This window comes from Mesoplodon mirus (genome assembly GCF_964341445.2).
Source record: "Mesoplodon mirus genome assembly, chromosome: 17".
NCBI classification, from domain to species: Eukaryota; Metazoa; Chordata; class Mammalia; order Artiodactyla; family Ziphiidae; genus Mesoplodon; species Mesoplodon mirus.
Window position 1 is genome coordinate 49,776,092 of NC_138993.1, and position 27,975 is coordinate 49,804,066.

The 27,975-nt window shown below is 38.7% G+C and overlaps 1 protein-coding gene across 11 annotated transcripts in view; it reads left to right on the forward strand.

Annotated features, from left to right (window-relative positions):
* LMO7 (LIM domain 7) overlaps positions 1-27,975 on the forward strand; it is a 214,280-nt gene that overhangs the window by 177,287 nt on the left and 9,018 nt on the right. For 7 of the 11 annotated variants that reach the window (XM_082602292.1, XM_082602300.1, XM_082602299.1 and 4 more), the window contains 13 exons: positions 1,137-1,569; positions 3,460-3,768; positions 12,523-12,637; positions 13,692-13,853; positions 14,638-14,825; positions 16,092-16,152; positions 17,890-17,946; positions 19,749-19,774; positions 20,430-20,534; positions 21,511-21,603; positions 22,018-22,262; positions 23,173-23,238; positions 25,354-25,406. In XM_082602292.1, coding sequence (XP_082458418.1) covers positions 1,137-1,569; positions 3,460-3,768; positions 12,523-12,637; positions 13,692-13,853; positions 14,638-14,825; positions 16,092-16,152; positions 17,890-17,946; positions 19,749-19,774; positions 20,430-20,534; positions 21,511-21,603; positions 22,018-22,262; positions 23,173-23,238; positions 25,354-25,406 — 1,913 coding nt within the window. The remainder of the gene's footprint in view (positions 1-1,136; positions 1,570-3,459; positions 3,769-12,522; positions 12,638-13,691; positions 13,854-14,637; positions 14,826-16,091; positions 16,153-17,889; positions 17,947-19,748; positions 19,775-20,429; positions 20,535-21,510; positions 21,604-22,017; positions 22,263-23,172; positions 23,239-25,353; positions 25,407-27,975) is intronic. The other 4 variants (XM_082602294.1, XM_082602295.1, XM_082602293.1 and 1 more) reach the window with 2 other exon arrangements.

Here is a 27,975-nt window from a genome sequence, read left to right on the forward strand (position 1 = left end):
AGTGACTTGGATTAATGAAAGAAATGAGTACTTAAGGGTGGTGTACGTAATTTCTTCATTTTACACTGTATATTCACATGCAGGATTGGCTATATATGCAGAAAATAAACAACTTTTTCTCCTTTTAAAGTAAATTTAGGAATGGAATGGTCGGATAAAACCAGCTCTCACTCTTAACTAAATTGTGTAAAAGTATAGCAAAGTTCTTTTTCATGTCTTCATGGTGCAATTAAAATTGTATTTTTAAAGGAAGACTATATAAACATCAGTGTGAGGGTTTATTTTTTTTCATTGCAACATAACAGGATAAAGGTCCAATGTATACTTGCCTGTGGAGCAGTTACTATGTGAAACCTTGAGATATTTACAGGTCAGGGAGAAGGCAAATAGGCTTTAAGGATAATGTCAAAAAGGAAATGTGCTGTCAGGTGAAATTAAGCAAAGCTCCTTTGTCCCCTAGAAGCCAATGGTAGACACAGTTTCATTCACTTAAACGCAATGCAGTTGGCTTGAGAGGTACTCCTTACTAAATGGTAGCCGTGAGACTGTTTCATCAGCCTCTCTATAGACAGGAATGGTGACTTTTAATCTGTAATAATTGTCCATGGAAATTCTATCAAGCTGTATGAAATTATATACTAACTTGATCTTAATGAAAGTCTGAGTCTTTTGTGGTCTTCTGTTTTTACGAAGCTATTGTAAATTGTGTACAAGAAAACTCTCAACCCTGTTAAGAAATCCACATCTTTGGGGGGTTCAAATTGGTTGTCAATTAGTTATCGTTATAGTGTGTTAATTTTGGAAACGTTATACACTTGTGGATGAAATTTTGAATGATCCCTTATTAAAGTTTTCTTATTTTCTTATTAAAGTCTCTTTACAATTGCATATACTTCAGGGACTTTTTTTTAACCTCTTTAAGAAAAAAAAGTCAAGCTCTTAATCTTTCTTAGTGTGACATTAAAAAATTTGCATGTATTTATTCTCACATTCTCTTAATATTGTGTTATGATATGAAGTCAGCAGTCTTTTTGTTCCCACCCATTTTTTATGTTAATGACCAGAGTAACATCTGTCTCTCCACCTCTGTGTGTCAAATGCATAACTTTGTGGTTTTGGCGTTTCTTTCTGCTAAGGGAATCCCCAAATCAGATGTCTATAGTTACATCGAGGAGGAGACTGTATTCTTCCGATGATGGAGTGAATGAAGAAAAGCTTCCCCCTATGCTGGCTATGTCAGAAGCAAGTTCCCAGAGTGAGAGAGTAGAAGAGAAGGGAACCACTTATCCGACAGAAATTCCTAAGCAAGATTCTACAACTTTTGCAAAAAGGGAGGCTACTATCACAGCTGAAATTCAGCTTCCTTCGAAAAGCCCCGTGGAAGAACAACGCCCAGCCTCTTTGTCTTCTCAGCATTCACTTTATACACAAATGGAGTCGACTAGAGTTTCAGCTACTCTCCCTAGAAGTTACCAGAAAACTGATGCGGCCAGGTTAACGTCTGTGGTCACACCGAGACCTTTTGGATCTCAGTCAAGGGGAATCTCATCACTCCCGAGATCCTACACGGTAAACGTGTTCCTAGTTCACTTAGTCTGTTCGCCAGCGCAAAACACCGGTGAACTTGTGCAGAGGTTTGAGTTACAGATACTTGATGGGTAAAATGTATATAACTTGTATATAAAGCAATTGTATTTTTACCAATTTAGATTCAATAGACATTTAATGCTTAAAATATAGCAACGATGCAGAACTGATTAAACTTGAAATTCAATGAAAGTCGAGCTGATACATTTTTAAAAAATAAGTAATCTACATTCTAAGGCAGAGCATTTATTTTTTAGTGTCAGATTTTCTCAAATATATCTTTTGTAAAGTATTAGGTTGCACTGTATGAATTTGCCAGTAGTCAGTTCTTTTTGACCTACAAAACAGCAATTTCATGTGGTTTAACCTAAATATTTTCAGGTGATTATGCACAAAGTTCTATTTTTCCTGATTTCCCACTTCATTAGAACTCGATATATTTGATTGTAGTTATTAAAATGTATCTCATGGTTCAAAAAATACATATTTTTATTGGGGTTTTAAAGGCTATAGAATCATTTGCCCTGAGAATGAAGCAGGGCTGAAAGTGAGTGTGTTATTTTGAATTATTTAAAAGGAAGCAATACAGCCTTGAGCACATTGGTGTTCAAATTCCTTTTACCTCTGCCAATGAGGAATCCTAAAACTCGAAAGTAGAAAAAATTTGATTAAAAAAATTCAAGGTGAGGGAAGCCTGCCTAAACTAGCCAGAAAAACCGCTGACCATTATATTAAGTAAATACAGGCATATTTGACAACATAAAAATTAAATTTATATGATAGACACCGTTAATGTAGTCCAAAAGACAATTTATATAGGCTCAGAAAAATATTAGTAAAATGTATTTTATATATAGGTTTAATACCCCTAAGATTTAAAATGCAAATTGATAAGGAAAGATAATCAGTTGAAAAGTGAATATAGAAATGAATAGTTCGAGGGAGAGGGAATTTAAATGGTTGGTAACATAAAGTACTTAGAAGCATGTTCAGTCTCATTAGAGCAAGAATGAGGTGTACAACTTTTCACCCATGAGACTGACAAAGATTTAAAACATTCAAAACGTCTAGTGTTGGCAAGGATGCAGGGACAGAGACATTCTTATACATTACTTTGGGAGTGCATTGCTACAATTTTTAAAGATATATATATAAACAAACAAACAAACAAACAATTATATTTTATACAACATACATAAAATATTCTTTGGTCCAGCAAGTCTACTTTTGGGAATCTGTGCTATAAAAATAAACATTCTGGGGGCTTCCCTGGTGGCGCAGTGGTTGAGAGTCCGCCTTCCAATGCAGGGGACACAGGTTCTTGCCCCAGTCCGGGAAGATCCCACATGCCGCGGAGCAGCTGGGCCCGTGAGCCATGGCCACTGAGCCTGCGAATCTGGAGCCTGTGCTCCGCAACGGGAGAGGCCACAACAGTGAGAGGCCTGCGTACCACAAAAAAATAAATAAATAAAATAAACATTCTGGTTATAAAGAGATGTGCAATATTTTTGGTACACTTTAAATGACATTGAATGCATATCAAATGAATAAACTGTAGAGATCCATAGTGTGAAGTATTCAATAGATCTAGTTTAGATTTCTGTCTATCGACCTGGAGTGATGTAGATGGTCAAAGCAAGTTTCAGAGGTCTGTTTATAAAATAAACACTTTTGTAAAAAATAACTACTCCTACCACTTCATATGTACAGATCTGTTAGTGTGACAGAACATGCTCCAAGCTTTTAGTAGTAGTTACTTTGCTGAGGGAGGTATATATTACTTGCATGACTTTAAAGTATTAATTTAATGTATACACTTGTTAAATAGAAATCTAACAGAATACGAAGTTTAAAATGATGTTTCCTATTTAGATGGATGATGCTTGGAAGTATAATGGAGACGTCGAAGGCATTAAGAGAACCCAAAGCAGTTCGGTCAGCATCTCTGTGCAAAGACCTGACACGAGCCAGCTTGCGTCCAGGTCATCCAGCGAAAGACAGGCAGCAGCATCCAGAGAAAGTGTGACGAGGCTGCTCTCTCCTACACCCACCTTCTCATCTCCTTCCCAGGGGCAGGCTGCCACTTCGAAAGACACATTATCTTCAACATCTAGCCCCGATTTAACGTCTGAGCTTGGAGAAGGGAGAAGCTCACCACAGACAGAGGTCTCAAGATCACAGGTGAGTTTGGGCAGGCTTTTCAATCACCTGCTGCCTAGAAACCTAAGTATTTAAATCAGGAAACCACGTTTCTAACCTCTAGGCACTACAGTCTGGGCTGATAACGTAGAAAATGACATTGCATTTTATTTGTAACAGATCTTGGAGGAAGTAGATCTCTTCCAACTCTGAGTTGATGGATCCAGATGACCCTTGTGATATGGGTGTGTGGAGACTTTTTGGACCAGTCTCCCTGGAGTTGGCTGGCTTTGCTCTCTACTCCCCATTTCAGCAGCTGTTGCCTTGCACCGTTAGCACTCAGTAGTCCGGGTTCGGGTGCAGGAGTCACTCAGGAGGTTTTAGATGCAGGTCTCCTTCTCAGGGGAGTGAACTGACCACAAGGAGAAACTGGTACACGTGAGAGGGGCTGGCCACTAAGGACAGGGAACTTCTTTCTCTACCATATGAAAAATCTAGTGACTTTCAATACTAATTTGTACTCTGGGAAGCCTAGAATTTTGTACCACTCCTTGTCTTTTAAGGGGAATATTGAGGCTTAGTTACAGTATGACAATTGCGTTCTTTAGCATTTGGAGTCCAAATAAAATATACCATCAGATGAAGAAGGACTGGGGGCATTTGTAGTTTTTCCTACTTAAAATCCCACAGATGACTCTAAGAGAATGATTAGGTAATGAATGTTCTTTTAGTTATGTTTTACACATAGGCTAAAGAGTTGTTGCTTGTCTAGAGAACAGAAAGAAACTTTTCTCTTTTAGAGAAAAACCTTCAATAAGCAATTTGATAGTTGTGTGAACCCCTTAGTGTGGAGATGCTTTTATGGTTCTGTGGCTTAGTCTAGCATTTTCTGATGCCTTACTAAAGTGTATTTTTTTCCCAAGGCACAACATCAAGTATATAACTTGGCCCAAGTTATATTAATGAAATATCTTTGTGTAAAATATGATACAGCATATTTTAGTATCGTTAGTTTTTATTAGTACAGGAAAGCTTTACAAGTTTAAACTAAGCTTTTTTTCTTTGTGATTATAAAGTACTCTGTGCTTGAGAAAACTTGGAAATGCAGGAAAACATACATAATAAAAATAACTTGGTAATCCCATCATTTAGAGATATTCTGTAGCATTTAGATGTATTTCTTTCAGTTTTCCCATGTATATTTACAAACATATCTAAATCCAGTCTCTTCAGGTTGCTAAAATCATTGGTTGTAAATTATTTTTTCAACTTTACTTTTAAAGAATTGGGAATACGTAATTAGCATCATAAGTCTCAGTGGATGAGGACAGTAGCCTCTGTTATACTTGGGGAACATAAGGTACCAGTGGATGAATAATAAAGAGAGAAGCAAGGTGTCTTTTGTTTTATGGACTTGCCTGTTTGCCTTCGCCTTTTCAAATAGCGAATCCCACGAAACAGCCTGATTATTGTACTGTGTGCTCAGTGGTGGTAACTCCTTCAGGGTGGCAGTTGACTAGCTGCATCAGTGGATTAAGAAAAAGAGGCTAAGTGTGGGTGTGGCTTTCAGGTTAGAGCAGTTCAGAGGAACGTGAGTTAACATGGCATGGTTTCAGGGTTTTTTTTTTTTTTTTTTTTTTTTTTGCTGTACGCGGGCCTCTCACTGTTGTGGCCTCTCCCGTTGCGGAGCACAGGCTCCGGACGCGCAGGCTCAGCGGCCATGGCTCACGGGCCCAGCCGCTCCGCGGCATGTGGGATCTTCCCGGACCGGGGCACGAACCCGTGTCCCCTGCATCGGCAGGCGGACTCTCAACCACTGCGCCACCAGGGAAGCTCGATGTCTTTCTCCTTTAATTGAAGCGTACTTGATTTACAATATTATATTAGTTTCAGGTAGACGTCTTGGTAGCTTTGTAAAAGAGTGTTCTTCAGGTCCTCTTCCTTACTCACACTTGTGCTGGCAGTGTCCTTTCATTTCTTCCTACAGCATCTCCCTTGATGTTGTTACCCTTTTCTATCCCTGCTTCTGCTACCCTAATTCCAGCCGTTTCCGTCATCCATGCAGACACTTTGTAAATAGTCACATCTTTGTGCATTCTACACAAGGCTGGCACCAGATTAATTTGCATGATGCCAGGCTGGACTGGGTAATTTCTCTGCTTCAAAGCCCCCAGTGGCATGCTGTGGTCTGTTCAGTGAAGTTCAGAGCACTCCGGGGAACACCGAGGTCTCTCCTGACTGTTCCCAAACTCCCTCTGTAGTGCCGAAACGGCTAATGTTTACTGAGTAGCTGCTAGGCCGACCAGGCTTCGCAAGGCATTATTTTATTTAATCCTCACAGTGACCCTCTTATTGATGTTTTGTAGCCATGAAAATGGAGGCACCAAGTGGTCATGCTACTTGCCCAAGGCCATGCAGCATACCAAGTGGTGGAGTCAGGATTTGAACTCAGTTAGTTTGTCTCAAGATTGCCTCCACTGCCCTGTGTTGTGAGAAAGAGAGCGGAAGTAGGTGATATCTAGCCACATGAGACTGCTTGATTTTTCTAGAACATACCCTATACTTTCATGAACACATCATATATATTTTTATTCTTATTGTTGCCCTATTTAAAAATGTTCATTTCACCCATCTCTGTATTTTGAAGTCCTCCTGTTCTTCAAAGCACAGGAGGGTCGGTTCCTTCATGGATCAAGAGATCGCCTCCCCCTTGTTGGAACTGAACTTCCTACCCTTGCAAGTTTCATTCACTGAATGCTTCCTTTTCCATATGTTCATTTCTCCTTCACTGGTATTGTTTATACCCTCCATAGCCTTTACCCGTAGTTGGCACTTAAGTATTTACTGACTTGAATTACATTCAAGGCCTTGATTACTAGACTAAAGAATGAACTTGATTCAGCAGGTAATTTAGGTCTTTATAGGTTCTTTAAGATTAAGGGGTGTTTTAGGAATGTGAGCACTGTGATGATATATAGAATTATTTTAAGGAGGCGAAATCTGGGGGCAGAGATGGGCTAGGAGCCTCTCACAGAATTGTGATAAGAAGGGAGTTCATGGCATAAAGAAGCAGAGACTTAATGAGGGAAGAACTTAAATGACCTCATTTAAAACCTGCCCAGGAATTTCCTTCTCACCTCCATTGCTAGTCTGGAGTTCTGTTTCTCTCTCTTCCCTTTTCTCACAGACTTCTCTTATGGTACTGCTTCTTTTCCAGCCTCCCCTGCCGGTCTGGGCTGCCAGGGCAATTCTTGGGGCACCCGAGCAAGGGGAGGCAGTGGGACTCCCAGAGTCCTCCATCCCGCTCCAACTGCCTCGCATATATGGTTTTTCCCCCAAATTGGTGTTGCATACAGGGTTTGGTTTGGTTTTGCCTTGTCCAAGCCCTCTGCGCCCAAATCTCATCCAAATCCACATTTCAGGACCTTTGCCCCAGATTTTTAAATCAGAACCCAGAACTAGGATGATACGCGTGGAAGGAAGGAAGCTTTTTACACTTCCTAATGCCCAAGTCTACGAGAGTACCTCTTTTAAGAGTACCCAGGGTTTACCTTATCACAGCTTCCTCCCGTGCATTTTACCTGCTTGTCACCTTCACTAGACCCCTACCCTATCTAAGGGTAGGAAGCAAGCCTGTTGTGCTCACTGTTAGTACGGTGCCTGGATCTGTAATTATACATTGAATGCTGACCGAGTTCTATTAGCTTTAGAGCTACATGCGTGAGAGTTAACTTAAACAGGATTTTCTTTAGTGGATCTGGAAACTGCCTAACCAGCATATATTACCATGTATAACATTGTTTCCATGGGAAAAAGAAGATAATTACTGGGCATCAACCATGTGGCTTGGCACCTTTTAAATGTTTCATTTAATTCTCTCAGTAACCTAGCAAAGTAGGTGGTATTATCCTCACTTTCACCAGTGAAATACTTGAGAGTTGAAAGTTATGTAACACACCCTGGGCTAGTTAAATGCTTAGGCCACATTTACAACTTATCTGATGCCAGTTTTTTTTGAAATGTGACATGCTTAAATTTGAGAACTGCCTTAAAACACCAAATGTTGACTTAATTTAACTTTGCCATGTCTCTAGAATTTTAGAGCCAATATGGACTGAAATATCTTCTGGTTCATAAAGAGAAAATCATTCTTAAAATTATTTTGAGGAAAGGTAGGTATGTATCAAAACTTACCCAAACTGAATCTAATTCTGAGGTGCAGACTTCAAACTCTACCCAGCAGGCAATAAGGAGCTACCAGCAATTTTAAAACAGGGTATGATATAATAATTGGTATTTTCTGTAACTAAAGTTCTGGCAGATGCGAGCAAGATGGGGGGAAAGAAGGGTTGGAGGCGAGAGAGGCAATTAGGAGGTGACCCACAGCAGTTTAGAGGGGAAACCATGACCTGAGTTAAGATGAGAGCCTGAAGGAGAATGGAAGGATGGGATGGTTCCAGATGGATTGATGGCTTGTGGACTTGCTAACACTTTATTAAGTGCATGTGTGTGGTGGTGCTTGGGAGACCACTGTGTAGAGGTGGGGTGGGGAGCACTTAGGGGAAGGAAGGAGGAAGAGGCCCAGAAAGAACCTGATGTTTCTAGCTAGGGTATCTGGTTAGACAGTGATGTGATTAACCAATATGTGAAAAACACGAGGTGGAAGAGCAGGTTTGGGGAGGAAGATAATGAATTTAATTCTGAGTATGTTGGGCTTAGATAGTAGTTGATGACAATGCATGAGGTTGACTCAGGAAAACATGTGGTCAAGAAGGTGGGAGACTGACTAGGGGTGAAGAAGAGCAACAAAAAGAAAATAGAATAAAGAGGAACACACTGATGAAACTGAGAGGTGGCCAGAGGATAGAGGAAATAGGCAGGAGAAAGTGGAATAATGGGTGACTTGGAAGACCGTTTCCCGTAAGCAAGAATAGTTCGTAGTGCCTGATGGGATGAGGGCCGAAAATGGATTTGGTAGGTAAGAGCTAAGCTGGGGAATGGGTTGAGTCAAGTGGTAGAGCTGGAAACACCACCTGCCTCTTTGGAACGGATAATGGAGAGGGGAAACAAGTAGGTATAGACGCATCTTTGGTGAAGGAGAGTAGCTCGAGTGCCGGAGCTGCACCATGAGTTGAGGGCTACTCACTATGTTCTCGTTCCACTAAGACCCTGAAAAAAGAAACTAAAGAGCCATGTAACAGAAATCAAAGATTATATATTTCCTCTGTTATTTATGATTTTACAGCCTGAATCTACTTTCAGTGTTATTTGGTTTTATCAACTTAAGTAGGCTTTCTTTGAGGGAACATGTTTATCTAATTGAAAAAGTTTGAGGAGAATAGCCATCTGATTGACCCTGTTGTTTATTGATTCCCATCTGTGTTGATACGAGAATCTTAATTCATCAGATCTCGTAAAAATAAATCTTACCATTGCTATGCCAGATCACCATGTCATTGTTTAAAAGTCTCAGATTGAAGTGTATATTTCTGTTTAACTTGTACCTAAATTGAGGGAAGTTATTTTTATTTTAGATGCTGATATGTTGGTAACTGTATTTTGTCTTTCCCAGAATAGGCAACTGTAACCACTTGGGATAGTTCTTTATCAGTCATCAAGAATCTAGATTTCTCCCAATAATTTATATTCCTGGTTCCATCCAGTTCAAAAGGAAATTCCCACAGTGTCATCTTCTGAAACGGACCCTTTGTAGAATACTCACATGGCATATATCTTGCAAGGAACAATAAGGAAGTAGAAATCCTAATCATTGTTGAATAGTTTATGCTTGACTATAATTATAGATATATTCACCTGCAAAAAGTCTCAAGGATAATTTAATTCAAGAACCCAGGATTCCACAGAGATGCCAGAGAGACTGTCATGGCAGGGAGGCCATGCAAGAGGGGCCTCTGGGGCCCTTTCCCTGAACTGCCACCACCTACTTTAATCCTTTCTGTGGTGTGGGAGGGAGATGGTCTGCATTGGAAGATAGGGTTTTGAAAACAAAAAGCTTTAAAATTAATGTCGCTGTGAGAGAAAATTCTCTGGCAGACTCAGTGACATGCCTGAGGCCACCTGGCTGTTGACAGAAATAGTCCTGTAGTTGCTCACATGGTTCTCTCTCCTTTGCCTGTGTGCACTCCCAGGACCCACGTGACAGGCTGCCAGGCTGGAGCCACAGTACGGCTGACCTCCTCTATTAACTATTTCAGAGTGGTGGTTATCTGCCTTTTTATTACGTTCAAGTAGAGATTTATCTCCAAGGTAAGAGCAGTCCTTTGGAGGACAGTTCTGGTCTAATACAGTTGTGACACTGCCATCTAGAGCTTAAGCTCATTCTCTTTTATCCTATGTTTGGAGGAAAAGGGTAATGTTCACTTGCTCTCTCCCACAAAGTATTCTTTATTGTAGTTGGAAACTATTTATTAAAACTCCATCCTGTCTCTTATTCTTCAAGATAAAAAAACCTCAATTAGTGTCTTGGAATTTCTAACCCATCCTTTGTCTCTGTGCCCTTATATAGCAATAGATCCTGCACTCTCGTTGGCTTTAGGTCAGAATTTGGCAGTGGGAGTAGAGTGGGGTAGCAGTGGTGAAGACGGCTGTTTATTTTCATTGAATCATCTCTAATTTAAGTGTGTGGTGGTTTTGGTTAAGGAGTAGAACTAACCAGTAATTTTTTCTATTCATAGCAGAGTTTTGATATACTCTGGAGATTGGTATCCATCAGGCTGATCATTAATGACTGTTCTCACTATCTACTTCTGGGTTCCCATATTTCAACTGCTTTACATGATGTCTGATGAAAACGTTTCTATATTATTAGCTACAATTTTTTTCTTAAAAAATTCCATACCCATTTTGAAGAGTCAGTAATTATTTCTTGAGAGCAAGGACCATGCCTAATTCCTCTTTATTTCCCAAGTGTTTTATGCAGAATAGATGCACAATAAATGTATGTTGAACAAATAAGTGTGTATTGTTACAACACTTATTGCTCATATCCATACAATACAGTAAGTTCTTGATCCTTTATTCAGTGCTTTCCTTGTCTTCCTTCTAATTCTTATATAATATCACAGTGTTTCTTAGAATATAGTCACTTAGATTTCAAACTCGTTCTAAACGTAGAAAAACTTATGAATTGCCCTGTTGGTCCTAGGTCTGGATTTAACTGCTAAATTAAAATAGAGGAGTTATAGGCCTTTTTCTGGAAAATAAACTGGCTTTAGGAAGAATTTTTCTTTTTAAACAGTTAAGTCTAAGTTCTTGATAATTATGAATCAAAGAACTGGAAACACTAGTCTGGGAAACAAACACATGCTAAAATTTATGTCTGCCGTTTACCCAAAACAAAAAATATAAATTATGGAAGTTAATTAAATTTTTCACAGACCTAGTATACTATACCGTAAACCTTAAAATATTTGTTTTGGAAAATGGCCTAAGAAAGTCTGTGAAACTGAGAATTTGTGGCTGTGGACTGTAGGGATGGAGGTGAAAATAGAGGTCTGCATGTTGTCCAAGTTCTGGGGCCTGCAGACTGTTGTTACTTAAAGGAGGTTGTGGCCTGGAGCTCATGGTGTCTCAGTGGGGCCCTCTTGGCATCTTACTGGTGGTTCCTCGGGCATGACCCAGTCCTGCATTTTGTAGCATATGTAGCAGCTCTGCCTTTCCCGCTCGGTCTTCATGCAGCAGTAGGACAAGCAAAAATGCCTTTTGCCAAACTTTCAGATACCCATTCGGGGGTGGTACCAGTCCTAGATGAGTGATTCTGGTAGCTGAATTTTGTGTCTATGAACCCCTCAAAATTATTTGGCTAAATATATTGAATGTTGGAGGTAGTTTAAGTATTGTGACATTTTAAAAATAAATGATTTAAATCTTTTTTGCATTTTCAAAGATGCCATTTTATTGCAATGTATTTGAGATACAATGTGTAAATTTTAAAGGCACAGCATGTTAATTTGATACACTTATATATTGTCATGTGATTGCTGTTGTAGTGATAATTAACATCTCTCACATTACATAATTATCCTTTCTTTTTAGTGGTTGGAAGTTCTAGTCTCTTAGCAAATTTCATTATAATAAGATATTGTTTATGTGCACAGTACTGTGTATTAGATCTCTAGGGCTCATTTACTATTCACTGGAAGTTTGTACCCTTAAGCAACATCTGTCCTGTCCCCTCACCCCCATCCCCTGGTAACCACCACTTTACTCCCTGTTTTATGAGTTTGGCTTTTAGACTACACGTATAAGTGATATCATACGTCCTTGTCTTCCTCTGTCTGACTTACCTCACTTAGCATTATGTGCTCAAGGTTCATCCATATTGTCACAGATGGCAGGATGTCCTTTTTCTCACGGCTGAATTCCATTGTGTGTGTGTGTGGGGGGGTGTACACACACACACACACACACACACCACATCTTCTCACTCACCTTCATTCCTGGGTAATAAAAAATGGTCTGTAACTTAGACCCAACTGTATGGTGGGCGAAAGCCTAAGCTTTATCAATATAAATCAACTGACTTATAGTATGCACGTGAAGAAAAATATCTATGGATATGAAGATTTCCCTGATTTTAGCAGCAAAATAATAAACTCAGAGATATTTATGTAAGTGAAGGTTTTACCAAACCCAAGGGGAAAAGAATGAAGCTTCCGGTTTATCATGAAATAATTCAAGTGTACCTTGCGTGCAGCCTCCCTTCTTTCACGGATAGACTTTCCTCCGTGTGGGCGCCAGGGACACTTGATCCCACCGTTTCATGTTTGTTTTCAGGATCAGTTCAGTGATATGAGAATCAGCATAAACCAGACGCCTGGGAACAGCCTTGACTTTGGATTTACAGTAAAATGGGATTTTTCCAGGATCTTCGTAGCATCAGTCGAAGCAGGTAAATCATAGATTGAGCTCTACTGAAGTTTCTTCTCCTTTGTTGTCCTGTGCTGTTCAAGAAGCCCCCACAGAAATTAGTTTCTTTGATAGAGGAGGAGAAAACACATGTGAAAAATGCAGCAGTAAAGTGAAGAGGCGCATCCTCTTCCCAGAGACTGATAGTTGGAGTTACAAATTACATATTGTTTGATCTTGCCTCGTTAATTTTAGTTTTGAAGAGTTGTAATTTTGTGACTTTTACAGACTTCATTTTTCAAAATTTTAGGCGTAATATTTGGAAATACTAACAATCAATGCTAAATTGAAGATCCAGAAAGAACTTTCCCTGATCATTTGTGTTTATGATGGATACATAGGTGCTATATAATCAATATTTTCTGAGCGTCCTAATGTATCTATTGCACAAGGACTCCTGAGGATGCTTTGGGACTTTTACAAAAGCACTGCCCCTCCTCCACCAAATCAAGCCCAGAAACTCTTAGCAAAATAAAGACCTAAAATTAAAATGAAAGCTATTGTATTTATGAGGAGTTCCTCATTTACATATTTTAGCTATATAAAAATGCATGTGAACTCTGGTTATTTCTTTGAAATTTCAAGGCTGCTTTAATTAGATAATGGTAAGTAGTAATTTTAAGCCATTTTAAGCGACCCTGTTTTCTTCTCCATTCTAGAGTGCATTTGGCTTTGGAAGCTCAGCTAAAGCGGAATATATATTTCACATTTTTAATTTAAAAATAATTTAAAGTTTTCTTCTTAGGAGGTTAATAAAGAAATTTTATTGAACAGATGGGTTTATCATTTCTCTTTAAACGTTAAGGAAGATACATTCTATAGGATTAAAAAATGCCTTTGGTTGCTTTGTAATGTTGTAGCTGCTCAAATATTTGATAACTTTAAGAAATTTTGTGACTCCTCTGTACCTGAAAAAATATGAGAAACGATTAGGTGAGATTAAGAAGTCATTTTTTCTCTTAATTTAAATAAGCAGTGACTAGTAGGACATGTTTTTATTTTTTTATTGGTAGTTTAATTTATTTTGCTTTATTTAGGTAGCCCAGCAGAATTTTCTCAACTACAGGTAGATGATGAAATTATTGCTATCAACAACACTAAGTTTTCATATAAGGACACAAAAGAGTGGGAGGAAACCATGGCTAATGCTCAGGAAACTGGAAACCTAGTAATGGATATCAGGCGCTATGGAAAGTCTGGTGAGTTGGTTATACCACCGTGTTTGGCTTTCTAAATTGGGAACTGGTCTTTGGCAAGTGGTTATAACAGCTTGCTTCAATAACATTTTCTTCTCTCTTCGTTTCACTTTTTTATTTTTTGGCTTAAAGATATTTTGTGGTTATGTCGAGACAAGTCTTGAATGATGCTTCTTTGGATGTTCTGTCTGAAAGCTTTTCACTAGCAAATTTACTGAATTCTGCATTATTTATTGACTGATTTATATGCTGGACTGGCTTTGAATGCACATATCAGCTGAAGGCTCTTGTAATTATATCTGCATTTGGAAGTCATATGATGATGTTGAATATTAAGAATTACACCATGGTTTCACTTCCTCTACAGCATCATGACTGTAACTGGTATAAGAGAGAGCACAGTAGGTCAATATCCCAGTTGTTCATTCTCGAAGAACTTTCGATGTACATTTCATTATTGTGTTGCTTAATTGTTGAGGTTAGATGGGGAAGGGCGTTAAGCCTTCCCAGACCTACCAACTTATGATATCAAAATATTATTATATTTTGTCCTGGGTTACAGAAAGATTCAGCAAATTTGCCAGTCTTTTCACCATTAACATGCTCTAACCCTCTGTTTTTGGAAGGTGATCTGTTGGTAAAAGGCCTAAACTCTTCATTTCTTTCACACACTGTCTGACTTGTTTGTCTTCTGTGCGTGTATTTTGTATATGTACATTCAGTAACTTTGTTCTTTCAACTTCAACATTTACGTGTACTCATTTCTTGATCTTCGTGTGCCAATCAGACTGGGGCAAAGACCAGCCTTCCCTGCCATTTACACGGCATAAAACCCTCAATCTCACCAGTATGGCTACCAAAATTATAGGTTCACCTGAAACAAAGTGGATTGATGCAACTTCTGGAATTTACAGCTCAGACAAATCTTCAAATCTGTCAATAACAGCTGATTTCTCAGAAAGCCTTCAGAATTCTGTAAGTATTTTGAGAAGTGGGAGTATTTGGGTAGAGCAAAGCAACTATAGGAAGTGTGTTTGTGGGGGGAAAGAATCTGCTTTCTTTGAACAATTTTGATGCTGTTTTAAAAACATAGATAATTGAATAAGGTAATTTATAGTAATGAGAATAAAATATATTTTTGAAAATCATAAGGCATTTCTCATTAATAATTTAGAGTAATAGTGAGTTATATAATGAAAAAAATCAAAAGATCCATAGTGATGTTTTGCAGGGGTTTTTTTTTTAACATACGTACATACATACATACATAATACATTTATTTATTTATTTATTTATTTATTTATTTATTTATGGCTGTGTCGGGTCTTAGTTGCAGCGGATAGGCTCTTTGTTGCGGCGCGTGGGTTCTGTAGTTGTGGTGGGTGGGCTCAGTTGCCCCGTGGCATGTGGGATCTTAGTACCCCGACCAGGGATCGAACCCACATCCCCTGCACTAGAAGGTGGATTCTTAACCACTGGACCACCAGGGAAGTCCCTGCAGGTGTTTCTTACCAATCCTTCATCATTATACCCCTCTCTCAGATCTTTGTGAATGTGAAGTAGTTAATTATGTAAAATTACATGCTATAACTTTTCTATGCTTTCCTTAGTCTTTACTGGTAAAATAAATATGGTAATTGTGTGCAGTTTTAAAACCTCATGAAGCAGTTTTAGTTCTTGTGTGGGTGAATGAGATGGGTAGACTTACATATGCGGTTAAGAGATACACAGTTACATTAATTGATTTAAAAGAATTATAACGTAGAAATTTTCTAATTATCAAAGTAATAGTTAAATTTAAATTTGCAAATAAATGTGTTTTTATTGACTCCCTAGATATAATTGCTGTTACCCCAAGATGCTCCCTTTCATGTAATAAGGAGATCCTGCTACCTTGTATAAGAAAAGTTTACATGTTAGAGAATCCTATATAACTGTGTTGCTTACTCATAAATATAAACCAAATGGACCAATGATTATTTGGCCCATCATGTTTCTTGGAAAATTAATGACTGATTGAACTTAAAGCTATTCATGCTTACAGTTGTTCATTAATTCTTCCACAAATATTGAAGAACAATAAAAAAATTATGTTTTATATGTAAAAGGCTATAAAGAGTATATTCATACTGTGAAAAACTCATCTCATTCGAAGATATTTTCACTAATGAGAAATGCATTATTTAAGCCTGAAGTCCAATTGGAGAGAATATTGTTAACTGGCATTTTTATCCTTTCTAGAATACTGAATCAAAGGAAATTAATGGAATTCGTGATGAAAGCAATACTTTTGAATCAAAAGGTAAACATTACCATTATAGCTTACATTTATAATATAGGATAAGTCATTGCACTCAAGTTCTGCTACTATAAAAATTAATATCTGTGAGTGAAAGCAAAACTGATCCACTGCAAGTTGAAACTCGGAGGTTAGCACACAGATCCAATTGCAGCCAGGTGGGAGGGCATTCAGTTCCAGTGTTGAATAGTCCAGGAACTGCAAACAAAGCTTTGGCAGCCTGTCCAGGAGCTTTGAGTGCCTGTGTGTCTAATCCAAATAAGAAAGACTGGTTTTCCCAAGGCCATCAGCTTTCTCTCTATGGTGTGCTGGCAAAGGGAGTCTTAGTTAAATACGAGGTTTCCTTTCTCCCTTTTATGTTGTAAAAGGGACAAGCCTGGAAGCAGCTAGTAATAAGGGAATGCCAGTGGCAGTAACAGTTGTTAGCAGAAGTACCCATCTGTAAGGAAAAAGCAGACATAGCATCTAGGGAAATTTTGCATTATGGAGTCATCACTTCCTTCCTTCTGCTGTCTATCTACAAATAATTGAGCTACCACATGCTGTGTGCTATGGCTTAGGCATACAAAATAAATAAGAAAGATCTGGTCCACATAGGCAGGGAAAGAGACCCAAAGAAGATGAAGCTTCTCTTAGCATGAAACTAGACTGCCAGGCACAGGTCTAGGTTTTCTCAGTGATTTGGTGGTTTTGAATCTGCATTTGTCAGTTCATAATACCTTATGTCAAAATCAAACCAAGTTTATAAATTTCCCTTCCTTTATTGATTATTTATGTATTTATATATTTATGTATTTTATTTATGTATTTAATTTCTGATAATTATAAGTGACTATATTTTAACTGTTTGATATTGCATTCTTTGTCAAAGGAGTTTTTAAAAGCGAACATGACTGCTTTTTTCTTCGTGATATTTTAATCTAAGATGTGCGGGTCCCGTTCTGTCTGTGACTCAGCAGAGCACTTGTTAGTGACACAGGCCCTGTCATTTGAGGGTTTTGTTTAGATAAGTAAATATCAACTAGTGTCAAATAATAATTACATTTACATTTACATTTTATGAATAAACTGAAGTATAATAATCATTTGCCATAATCCTGTGACAGATCTGTAGAAGTCAGAATATTTTCTTTTTCTTTTTTATCTGATTGAACTCTATTTGCTTTATGTAAAGTTAGGGGCTATAAGATCTTGGAAACTAGGGCAAAATAGTCTAGTTAGAAGAATATTTTAATTTTAGCATTTGGGGTTTTTTTTAGAATTGTTCTGTGGATATTTATTTTCTTGTCCTCCTCCCCATTATTTTTTAGTTCCTTTTTTACTTACTAGTACTATGAAAAATCTTAGTTACAAACAATTCTTCCTGTACTAGAAAAGATTTTGAATTGATTAACCTAAGCAAAAACAATTTAATTTCCACTTCCCTAAAGGGGTGTGATCTAGCACGGAAGATGTTACTTCAGCTTCTATGAAACTGTGATGCTACCTGCTAAAATTTATTAATCAAAATATTAGTTCCTTTTACTAATTTGAATGTAGTATAGACTACTAAAACTATGTGTGTCTTTGTGCATTGAAATAATCGCTATCTTCTATGGCAATCAGTTTTATCATTTTAAAAATAATATTGCTACAGAATGGAAAGATGTATCAAGTATCATTTAGTTTTCCAGTGGTGAGAGATTAAAATGAATGACATGGTATTGATGTGTTTTTTTTGTGTTTGTATTTTTCAACTAGCCTCTGAACCTATTTCTTTGAAAAACTTAAAAAGGCGATCACAATTTTTTGAACAAGGTAAACTGCCAAGCTAACAATTCATGTACTTTCATGGAATTGTTCCCACTCTCCACTCTTTTCCTGATAGTCTGTGGTGCTGGGCACTGAGCCTCTTCTATTTGGCCATCATTATGACCAAGCAACATAACCCATTTCCATTCTTTCCCTAGGGTCATCAGGCTTTTCTTACAGTTCATGGGTCTACCTCTGTGGTAATGGGTCTTTGTGTGTCCTTTGTATACCTCTGAAGTTTTTGGGTTTTTTTTTAATTAAAAAAATTGAGATGCTGTTTAAACACACACTACTTGCCACTGGGTGACAGTAAGAAATGAGGAATTTCATTTATGCCTTACTGCTTCCTACAAATTGCATAATATTAGATTACACCAACATACAATTGGCCAACTTTTAGAGTCAAATTTTGGGTTTTGGAAAATGCTCTGAATAAAGAACAGAGTTGTTGATTGCTATTGGGATGATGGCTTTGGAGTGTTAATAGGACCGCTCTGTAAATTTGGTCACATCTGTAAACAAGTACATTTTGAGATTCTCTGTGTTGGTGTAGTCGGGCAGTGCTGCATTACAATGTGCCGTGCATGTGGCATTTCCTCCCCTTTCACGTTTGTCTAATACTCTGTCTCATGAATGCAGTTTGAACTCTGTGCTTTGCAGTCAAGAGCTTAAAAGTAATATCCAACATTTGAGATGCAATGGCACAGTCAGTAGGGGGTGTGCTGTTGGTGTCTAAAATGTTATTATTTCTTACTTTTAAGATTATCAAAAATATTTCCAAACTTGCCTTATAACATGGTACTTAACTGGATTTGTGTATTTTGTGTTAATCTATTCGTAGTCTCTTTTGGTGAATTAAGATCTCTTTTTGACCATAAATAGAAGTAGCTTACCAGCTCTGCATGTACAGGGGTCCATTTGTGTCAGTGTCCTTTGTGTTTTTGATAATTTTTGTTCAACTGTTGTTATTCTATGGTAATTTAATTGAAACCGTGTGATACGCCTAGCTCAAATTGGCTAAAATAAAGCAATTCCTTTTCTTTCTCCATTTTCACACACTTTTCTTCAACAGACTATTTTAGGGAAGAATATTTTCTTAAATCTCAAAGCAGTTTTCTTAAAAATATGATTGTGTAAGTGAATAATTTATTTGACAGCTGAGGTTTCAGGAAAATTTAAAAATACAGTATGGTAGTATTTTTTATGAAATTTGCTTACATGTTTATAATCATTGTACTACATTTATGTAGGCCCCCTAAGAATAAAAAGAATAACATTCTGCCCATAGGTTTACACCTGAAGTCTGAATATTTTGTTTTTCAAATAATAGGAGTGGAAAGGGAAATGTTTCTTGAATATGTCTGTTGGTGGCTTATTTCAGAAAAGTAGCTCCTTAGCAATAAGACCTGAAAAATGTGACTTACACCTGTCACCATGTAATTGAATAGCAGCCAGTAAAAAAATTGGGTTTGGTAGATGTAATATTTGAAATTCAGCTTTTCTTCTATTAGGCCAAGTTATGAGAATACTATCCACTCTATTAATAAAAGAACCCTGAACGCTTAGAGATAAGATGAAACTTTGGCATCCACTGTTTCTCTTCTTTTTACTGACTTTGAATTTGGAAGATGAGTAACAAACAGATGGGACTAAAGAGAGAAATGTACTTTTGTTTGAAAAAACTGATGTCACTTAGTATACTGGCATAGACACAGTTAGTGATACAACTTTCTGAAAGGAATTATTTCATAGAAATGAAGATTTATATTGTTTTCTTTTTCTTTCCTTGCCAACGTGCTGTAATATAGGAAGTTCCGATTCTGTGGTGCCTGATGTGAGTAGTATTCATTTGGCTTTGGAATAAACAAGAAGGCCTGGGTGGGACTGAATTAGCACACAGTAGCATTGCTTACTGTTATTTTAAGCTGCATAAGAGTTTATCCAGGAGTATCTTTCCAAGATAAAGAGGCCTATTTTTTTTTTAATTGAAGTATAGTTGACTTACAACGTTGTGTTAGTTTCTGGTGTACAACAAAGTGATTCAGTTATATATATATATATATATATATATATATGTATATATATATATATATTCTTTTTCATATTTTTCCATTATGGTTTATAACAGGATATTGAATATATCAATAGTTCCCTGTGCTATACAGTGGGACCTTGTTGTTTATCCATTCTATATAAAATAGTTTGCATCTCCTCATCCCAAACTCCCAATACAACCCTCCCCTGCCCCTTGCCCCCTTCCCCCTTGGCAACCACGAGTCTGTTCTCCATGTTTGTGAGTCTCTTTCTGTTTCGTAGATAAGTTCATTTGTGTAAGAGACCTATTTTGATGTATAAAGCCCACCCTCCTTTAGTACAGCGTAGGCCAAGGGTGATATGAATAATTTATGTATGCAAAAGTACTTCAGTAGATGACTTAATGAAGTAACATATTCTTCTCTGTTTGCACCTTTTCTCTTGTAACTCGGCAGCTTCCAGTCCCAACCATCAGGGCCCCGAGTCGCTGGACGTGGGATCAGGAAGGGGAGCGGAAGCGGCAGGAGAGGTGGCAGAAAGAGCAGGACCGCCTGCTGCAGGTAAAGCAGGGTAGTGTGGGTCAGCAGGAACACCGTTTGCTTTAACAGCTTTTCCTGCTCAGTGTCAACCTACATTAAGAAGCAACTTTAAAAAAATTAAAAGCCAATAACCTCATAAATAACAAATCTTTTGATATGTAGCACATTTTTTAAAAAGTAATCTATTTATTTATTTATTTATTTATTTCTGGCTATGTTGGGTCTTCGTTGCTACGCGCGGGCTTTCTCTAGTTGCGGCGAGCGGGGGCCACTCTTCGTCGCAGTGCGCGGGCTTCTCATTGTGGTGGCTTCTCTTGTTGCGGAGCACGGGCTCTAGGCGTGTGGGCTTCAGTAGTTGTGGCACGTGGGCTCAGTAGTTGTGGCTCGCGGGCTCTAGAGCGCAGGCTCAGTAGTGGCGCAGGGGCTTAGTCGCTCCGCGGCATGCGGGATCTTCCCAGACCAGGGCTTGAACTCGTGTCCCCCGCATTGGCAGGCGTATTCTTAACCACTGCGCCACCAGGGATGCCCCTGTAGCACATTTTATATGAAATACTTTTCCATTTTGAAAATTTCCAGAGTCCCCCATTAAAATTATTTATTAGACCCTTTGTATATTTTTAGAGTATGTGGCACCATCGTTTTATGGATTTTCTTATGCATGAGAGGTGTAGAGATTTGTCAGGACCTCCACCTGCATCAACTGTGTGCTTGGTCCACTGCACAGTAATTCAGTGCCCCTTCCAGTTAGCTAGGGGCTTCGATGAATTACAGCCACAGTCAAGAGTGGATATGGGTTCAATTCGGAATGTCTGCCCTTTCCCAAGTCTGCATTTTAGCTCAGTATAAGCTATGATCTACTTAAGGGGTGCAAATCTGATTGGTTAAACCAATATCTCTGTCTTTAAAGATGGAGGTAGAGGGTAGAGCTGGCAAAATGCAAATGAGAGATTAACATCATTAACCTATTAACTAATTAATATGCCATCTCATCTTGTAGGAAAAATATCAACGTGAACAGGAGAAGCTAAGGGAAGAGTGGCAAAGGGCTAAGCAGGAGGCTGAGAGAGAGAATTCCAAGTACTTGAATGAGGTAGTGTTGGCCACGCCCTCTTCTTCCTTCTCGACCTTGTTGGTGAAATTCGGTGTAAAATGGAAGCTACCCCGTTTCACCTGGCTTTTGTCACACATTCACCTGTGTAGTTCTCTGAAAATACCAGGCTCTGGTTTGTCCGCATTTCACTTTGACGTTTCAGCCTTTCTCCTAGTTTCTCTACTGTATCACTAAATAATCCTATCACTAGGCTCGAAGGGCATCTTCCTCTTCTGTGTTACAGCTCCACCACCCATGTGTGATTTTTGTTAGTGATGAAACGTTTCACGTTATTTCAAGTGGAATTCTGGGCCAACTACAATAAGTATCATTTAAAACTGAATATAGACATATCTGTGCATAGTACGGAAATGCACAGATTCAGATGGGTTTCTTTTCTCCCTGGTCACGTAGGAGCTAATGGTCCTAAACTCAAACAGCATTTCTCTGACCACACGGGAGCCTGCTGTGGCCACCCGGGGTGAAGAGTCCAAGGCACCTGACACGGAAGGAGCCCCGGCAGAGGAGGAAACGAAGCAGCAGCAGCAAGAGAAAGACCAGGAGCAGAAGCGGCGCGAGGCAGAGGCAGAGGCGGACGAGCAGAAGCACCAGGCGGAGAGAGAGAGGGAAACTTCTATCCAAATCTACCAGTACCGAAGGTCTGTCCCCACGGCCGAAGGGCGCGTGTGCTTTTTCAGTTGATCTGACTTGGATGCCTCTGAAGTGGGGAATGGATACAGCTAACTGGTCCCCCTGCTCCCCGCCATCCGTCCTCCACGCAGGGCCACACAAGCAGAGGTGAACCTTTTTCACTGTCAGTGATCCTGTCACCTAACTTCCCTCCTCAAAGTTCCCCTATGGCTCCCTGTCACGTTAGAACATCATCCAGAGTCCTCGCCGTGGCCCCGATGGCTTGAATGGATGGCATCTCGGCCTTCTTGTCCACCTGGCTTCCAACCACTCTTCCCCTCACTTGGTCGCTTACAGTCACACCGGCCTCCTTTTCCTTCCATGAAAATGTCCGAATGACTCTGCCCCGGGACTTTTGCATTTTCTAGTCCCTGTACCTGGAGAAGACTTCCCTCACGTGTTTGTGTGGCTTACTCATTTTCTTTAAGTCTCTGCTCCAATGTCACCTTCTCAGACTTTCCAGAATACCTCATCAGAAACACGTCTCTTCCCCGCACCCTTTCTCTCTAGTGTGCACTTGCCTGCTTTACGTTATGTGTTTATTTGCTTGTCTGTTAACCTGCCCCATCCCACTAAAAAGTATTATGAGTCCAGTAAGTTTGTTTTGTTTACTTCGGTAGCCCAGCCCTGGAATAGTACCAGAACATAGCAGGCACTCAGTGTATGTTTGTGGAATGAATGAATTGCAAATGTCTGTTGGTGGTAGTAGGTCTGTTTTCTGTAGGGATGGATTGAAATACTTCTGTATGTTTAGTTTTCAACTCAGAGACCATTCTCATAAAGAGGCTGGAATAACATTACTTTGATATCCATTTCTTAAACTCTGAGAAGGCATTAAAGTCTAATACTTTGAGCATAAACTCTTTTTCCATCTTTTAGACCTGTTGATTCCTATGACATACCAAAGAGAGAAGAAGAATCTTCAGGTTTGCTTCCTAGTGACAGGTGTGTAGAACTTTAATTGTAATTTGGTTGGAGTAATTGGCTTCAGAAGAATATTTGAGGTCTTGCCTAGATGTTTCGTAGGACTGCTTTAGCGCCTGCTCTTTTGTGGGATACAAAGATATCCTGCTGGTTGATCCTTGCATCAACTGGCTTTTGCTGTGTAACCAACTGCCCCTAAACTTAGTGACTTGACTTACGATTTCATAGGTCAGCATTTTAGACTAAACTCAGTTGGTGGTGCTTTTAATTGATTGGGTCCCTAGTGCATCTACCACCAGTTTACTAAGCAATTCTGCTTTTGGGAGTTGACTGGCTGTCAGCAGGGACAGTGAGAACAACTAAGCCATGTGTCTTTCAACATCCAGCAAGCCAGTGCAGTCTTCTGTACATGGTGGCTGGACAGAGAAAAGAGAGAGAATTAAAGAGAGAAAGTGTGCGAGGCATCTTGCAGCCTAAGGTCTGACCTGGTACACCATTGCTTCTGCTACATTCTGTTATCTAAAGTCACAAGGCCAGCCCAAGTTCACAGAGAGGAGAAAAACCCTATCTCTTTGTGGGAGGAGCCACAGTGCAAGGGGAATGGACACAGAATAAGACGTGTTCATTTTTGCGATCTACCTGAAGCTTTATTTTAAAGAAGTTATAAGCAATGGCATAAGCTTACCAAAAGTTCCATGCAGACATCTGAAATGAGAATTGTAGCCTTTCTCTTAGTTTGATTAGAACTACTAGTCGGTTTCAGGGAATGAAGATAGGATTTCAGATACCTGAAAAGTTATATATTTCCTAAAACATTAAATTTAATATTTTAAAGGAATTTTAAAAATGTTTTGCACTCTTGAAATCACTAAGGACTTCTGAAAAGTCTGTCTATATATATATCCAGTGTATGACCATTAATCTGTGTTTTCACAGCTAAAATTTCTCCTCTAGGAAGTTCGCCTTAGAAATAAGGAAAGACTCATCTCTGTAGGCAATCAGTATGACTAAATAGGGCTCAGAGTAGATAGGGAAAAGAAAAACAACATACGTAAAGGTACAAATGGGCTGACATTAAGCTAGACAGAAAATTCTAGTGATGGATAGCCTTATTTATAGTGAATGTTTCTGGGTAACTTTAGATCATTAAAATGTGTATCTCTCTTTTTTAAAGCTATGATTTATTTATATAAATATAAATAAGCTTTATGTATGTAGTTCATTACCTTGAGAAAATAAGTAGATTTTAGGGAAAGGAAATTTAACGAATCCTGGAAAATATGAAACACTCGTAGGTAGTTGTGATAAAGCATGCCCTAGAGGCATTACGGAGTGTAGCTAGGCATCATGCATTAAAAGTATTTTCTTCTATGTTAATACAAATGAAACCATTCATGGATGTTGCTAACAGTTGTGATATATTGCGTGTTACACATAATTATATGTTGTATTGATATATTACAAACATCTGCATATACCTATGTATGACAGTGTATATTATTATTATATAATATATTATTATTCATTATTATTACTAGTGTTTGAAGTTATTGTGCCTAGGAGAGTGAGAAAGAGATGAGCATGTATTGGTATATGGACCCAAGGTTTATCATTACAAAGTCAGGCCTTTTCAGAAGTTGCCTATGCCAGTGCGCCCCAGTACCTCTTTGGAATGCTAGGATAACAATTGTTGAGTTGCTGTTTCAGAGTAGGACCCTAATGCCCCCAAAGATGACTTCTTGACCCTCGGGCAGCATGAAGGAAGTGCTGACAGTCTGATGTTAGGTGATCTGATGACAGATGCTTTGTACAGCCTGGTAAGATTGATGTCTGGAAGAGAAGAGAGTCAAAGTATTCAAGCTGGTCAAAAAATCATAGGCTTTAACTAACATCAAATTGGAGAGGATTTTCACATGCTTCTGTTTCTAGCATCAAGCTCTTTTCTCTTTAGAGATGTCTTGTTTTCTGCTAGTTTGTGCAACATGAAAAATGCCTTGGTATGAAAATAAATATGGCTCTCAACAGACATGGGAAATAAATCAGCTGCTTTAAAAAGTAATCTTTTGGGGGTTCTTACTTCATAAATATGAAAAAGATGTTCTTAATGAGATGTATGTAATCTGTTCTGTGTTTTAGGAATAAATCCAGATCCACTACTGAACTGGATGATTACCCCACAAATAAAAACGGTAAATGTGAATTTTTTTCAGAATTTTTCAGCGCAGTTGCTTCGTTATGCTATCGCACCCTATGATCGGTATTTTTAAGGTCAAGATATTTCAGGTTGATTAAGATTACATATTTAAAATACTACAGATTTTGAACACCCCTTCCTATTTGTGTATAAAAACAAAATTATCTTGTGCTTATTTTGGCTTTATTTTATGATGGAGGGAGTACTGCAAGATTAAAATAATTATAAATAGCTAAGGAAATCTGTGGAAATTTTGCAAAGTGATGCTGATATGATTTTGTGTAGTGAATTTCATCTTGCCTCCAAAGAATTGGGACAGAAAAGTTTTCTGCAGAGTACCAGAGAAATTGTATATAAACCTGAAATTGCATGTAAACCTGAAATTGGACATTTAAATGACAAGATTCAAAAAATTCAAAATGGGGCTTCCCTGGTGGCGCAGTGGTTGAGTCCACCTGCCGATGCAGGGGACACGGGTTCGTGCCCCCGGTCTGGGAAGATCCCACATGCCGTGGAGCGGCTGGGCCCATGAGCCGTGGCCGCTGAGCCTGCGCGTCCGGAGCCTGTGCTCCACAACGGGAGAGACCACGACAGTGAGAGGCCCGCGTACCGCAGAAAAACAAACAAAATTCAAAATGATGATTTCACTAACTTGGCAAAAACAATTTGGAGCCTGATATTTTTAGTATAAAGTGTATTTCTAGGAACACATGTTAACTGAGGTTATGTCAGTAAGGGAAGAAAACTATTGAAAACCCCATTTTAAGCAGGGTTTGCCTACCAGGCTTTGAGTAAGTAGGGTGCTGGTCAGTTATGTAAATGAATGAAGATCCAGATGAAGATGGAGGTGAACTTGGTGGACACGCCTGTTTAAGTGGACAGCCACTCCCTGGCTCCAGCTTGTCACTGCCACATGGGAAGATAGAAACCTGTGATTGCCAACTCTTTCTGTTATAAAATAGAAGTAAAAAAAAAAAGTCTGGATTTTTATGTTGTCTTTTAAGTGGTTGACAAGGAATTTAAAAAACCCTCTAACGCACCATTGTAAAGCAATTATACTCCAATAAAGATGTTAAAAAAAAAATTTACAGCCCTCTGTGAACAAAACAGCATCCACAGGCCCCAGTGGTCTGATGGCAGCTCTGGTTAAAGCTTGTAGAATTTATAGTTTCTAATAGGTTCTGTACTCACCCCTCTTCCTTTAACACAGAGGACCTTCCATCGTCTGGTCCTAGTTTAACTTTCCAGCCTATTTTGCTGTTTTCCCCATTAGGGGCCCTTAACTATAACCAAATTGGTCTCTCTCTCATTTTCCAACTTATCAGATGCTTTCTGATCTAGTTCCTCTGCTCTCACCTGTTTGGATTTCCAGTTTCTTCTCCCCTGAATTTGCCCCTAAGCCCCCATTAAAATTAAAGTTTAAGTACTTGAATCTGCCATGAAACATGTTTAACCTGCAGTGATCACATTCTCTCTTGAACGTAAACACAGGACCTGTTAGTAATAACAAGTGTGCCTCTTAGAAATAGTTTTGTTAATATTTGTGACTAGTGTTATTAATCTGCCTATTTTTCTATGTATGTTTTCTCCCCTTTACTAACTGTAAGCTCTTGTATAGCCCACGGTAGATGTTATTAAATATTTTATTGAAAAACTTGGCTATGCCAGTAAGGCATCTTTAAAATAGAAAACATTTTATTCCAAATCTGACCAAATTGATAAGCTGTGTGCATACACCATTGTGAACATAGGCGTGTATAAGAAACCTTTAGTGGCCTTGTTCATTGCTTACTGGAAGATAAGCTAAGGCAGAATGAACTTTGAAAGAAAGACAATAGCAGTGAATCTGGAGAACAAAAGAAAATAAATCCTTAGATGAAATTTTCTAATCCAAATTAAGATGGGGAGGGTACATCAAAGTTATGGATGTTTTTTTTTTTTCTGGATGTTTCAGGAATTAATCAGCAAATCCAAGGAGACAAAGCCTTCAGGATAAAACCTGACTTAATTGTCATTCATCCAAATTATAGTTCTGTCAGTTCCTTTACAGGAGATACAAGTCTGATAACATCCCTTGGTTATCATTTGGACTACTTGGCTGTTTTTCAATTTCACAAAAGCCATTTCAAAGGTCATTGAATATGCTTTCATTCCTATGATTTGGTCATGACTTATTCTGTGACTTATACCATGAAGACTCGAGCCATGTTAGCTGGAGATGCACGCGTTTATGTCTTCGCTCTCTCCGCAGGGGGAGTGTACGTTTTTTGAAAGAACAGAGTGCCCTGTTCCCTTGCAGAGTTGTCACAGCAAGCATTCAGTGAGCAGGTGCTTGATTGATTTTAATTTAGGAAGGAAGGAAACAGTGGAAGAGAAACTTTCTAGATGAGCAGTTTGTAATGTAATACTGCTGAAATCAAGGCTGGTTGTTTCCTTTTTAGGCAGCCCTTTGGTATGCCTCTGGGTGTGGAATTGGAATATCTAGGGACAGGAGACTGTTCCTTTATGTTCCGAGGTAGCAGTCTCATTGAGAATTGATAATGTGAGCATATGTGCCCAATGTC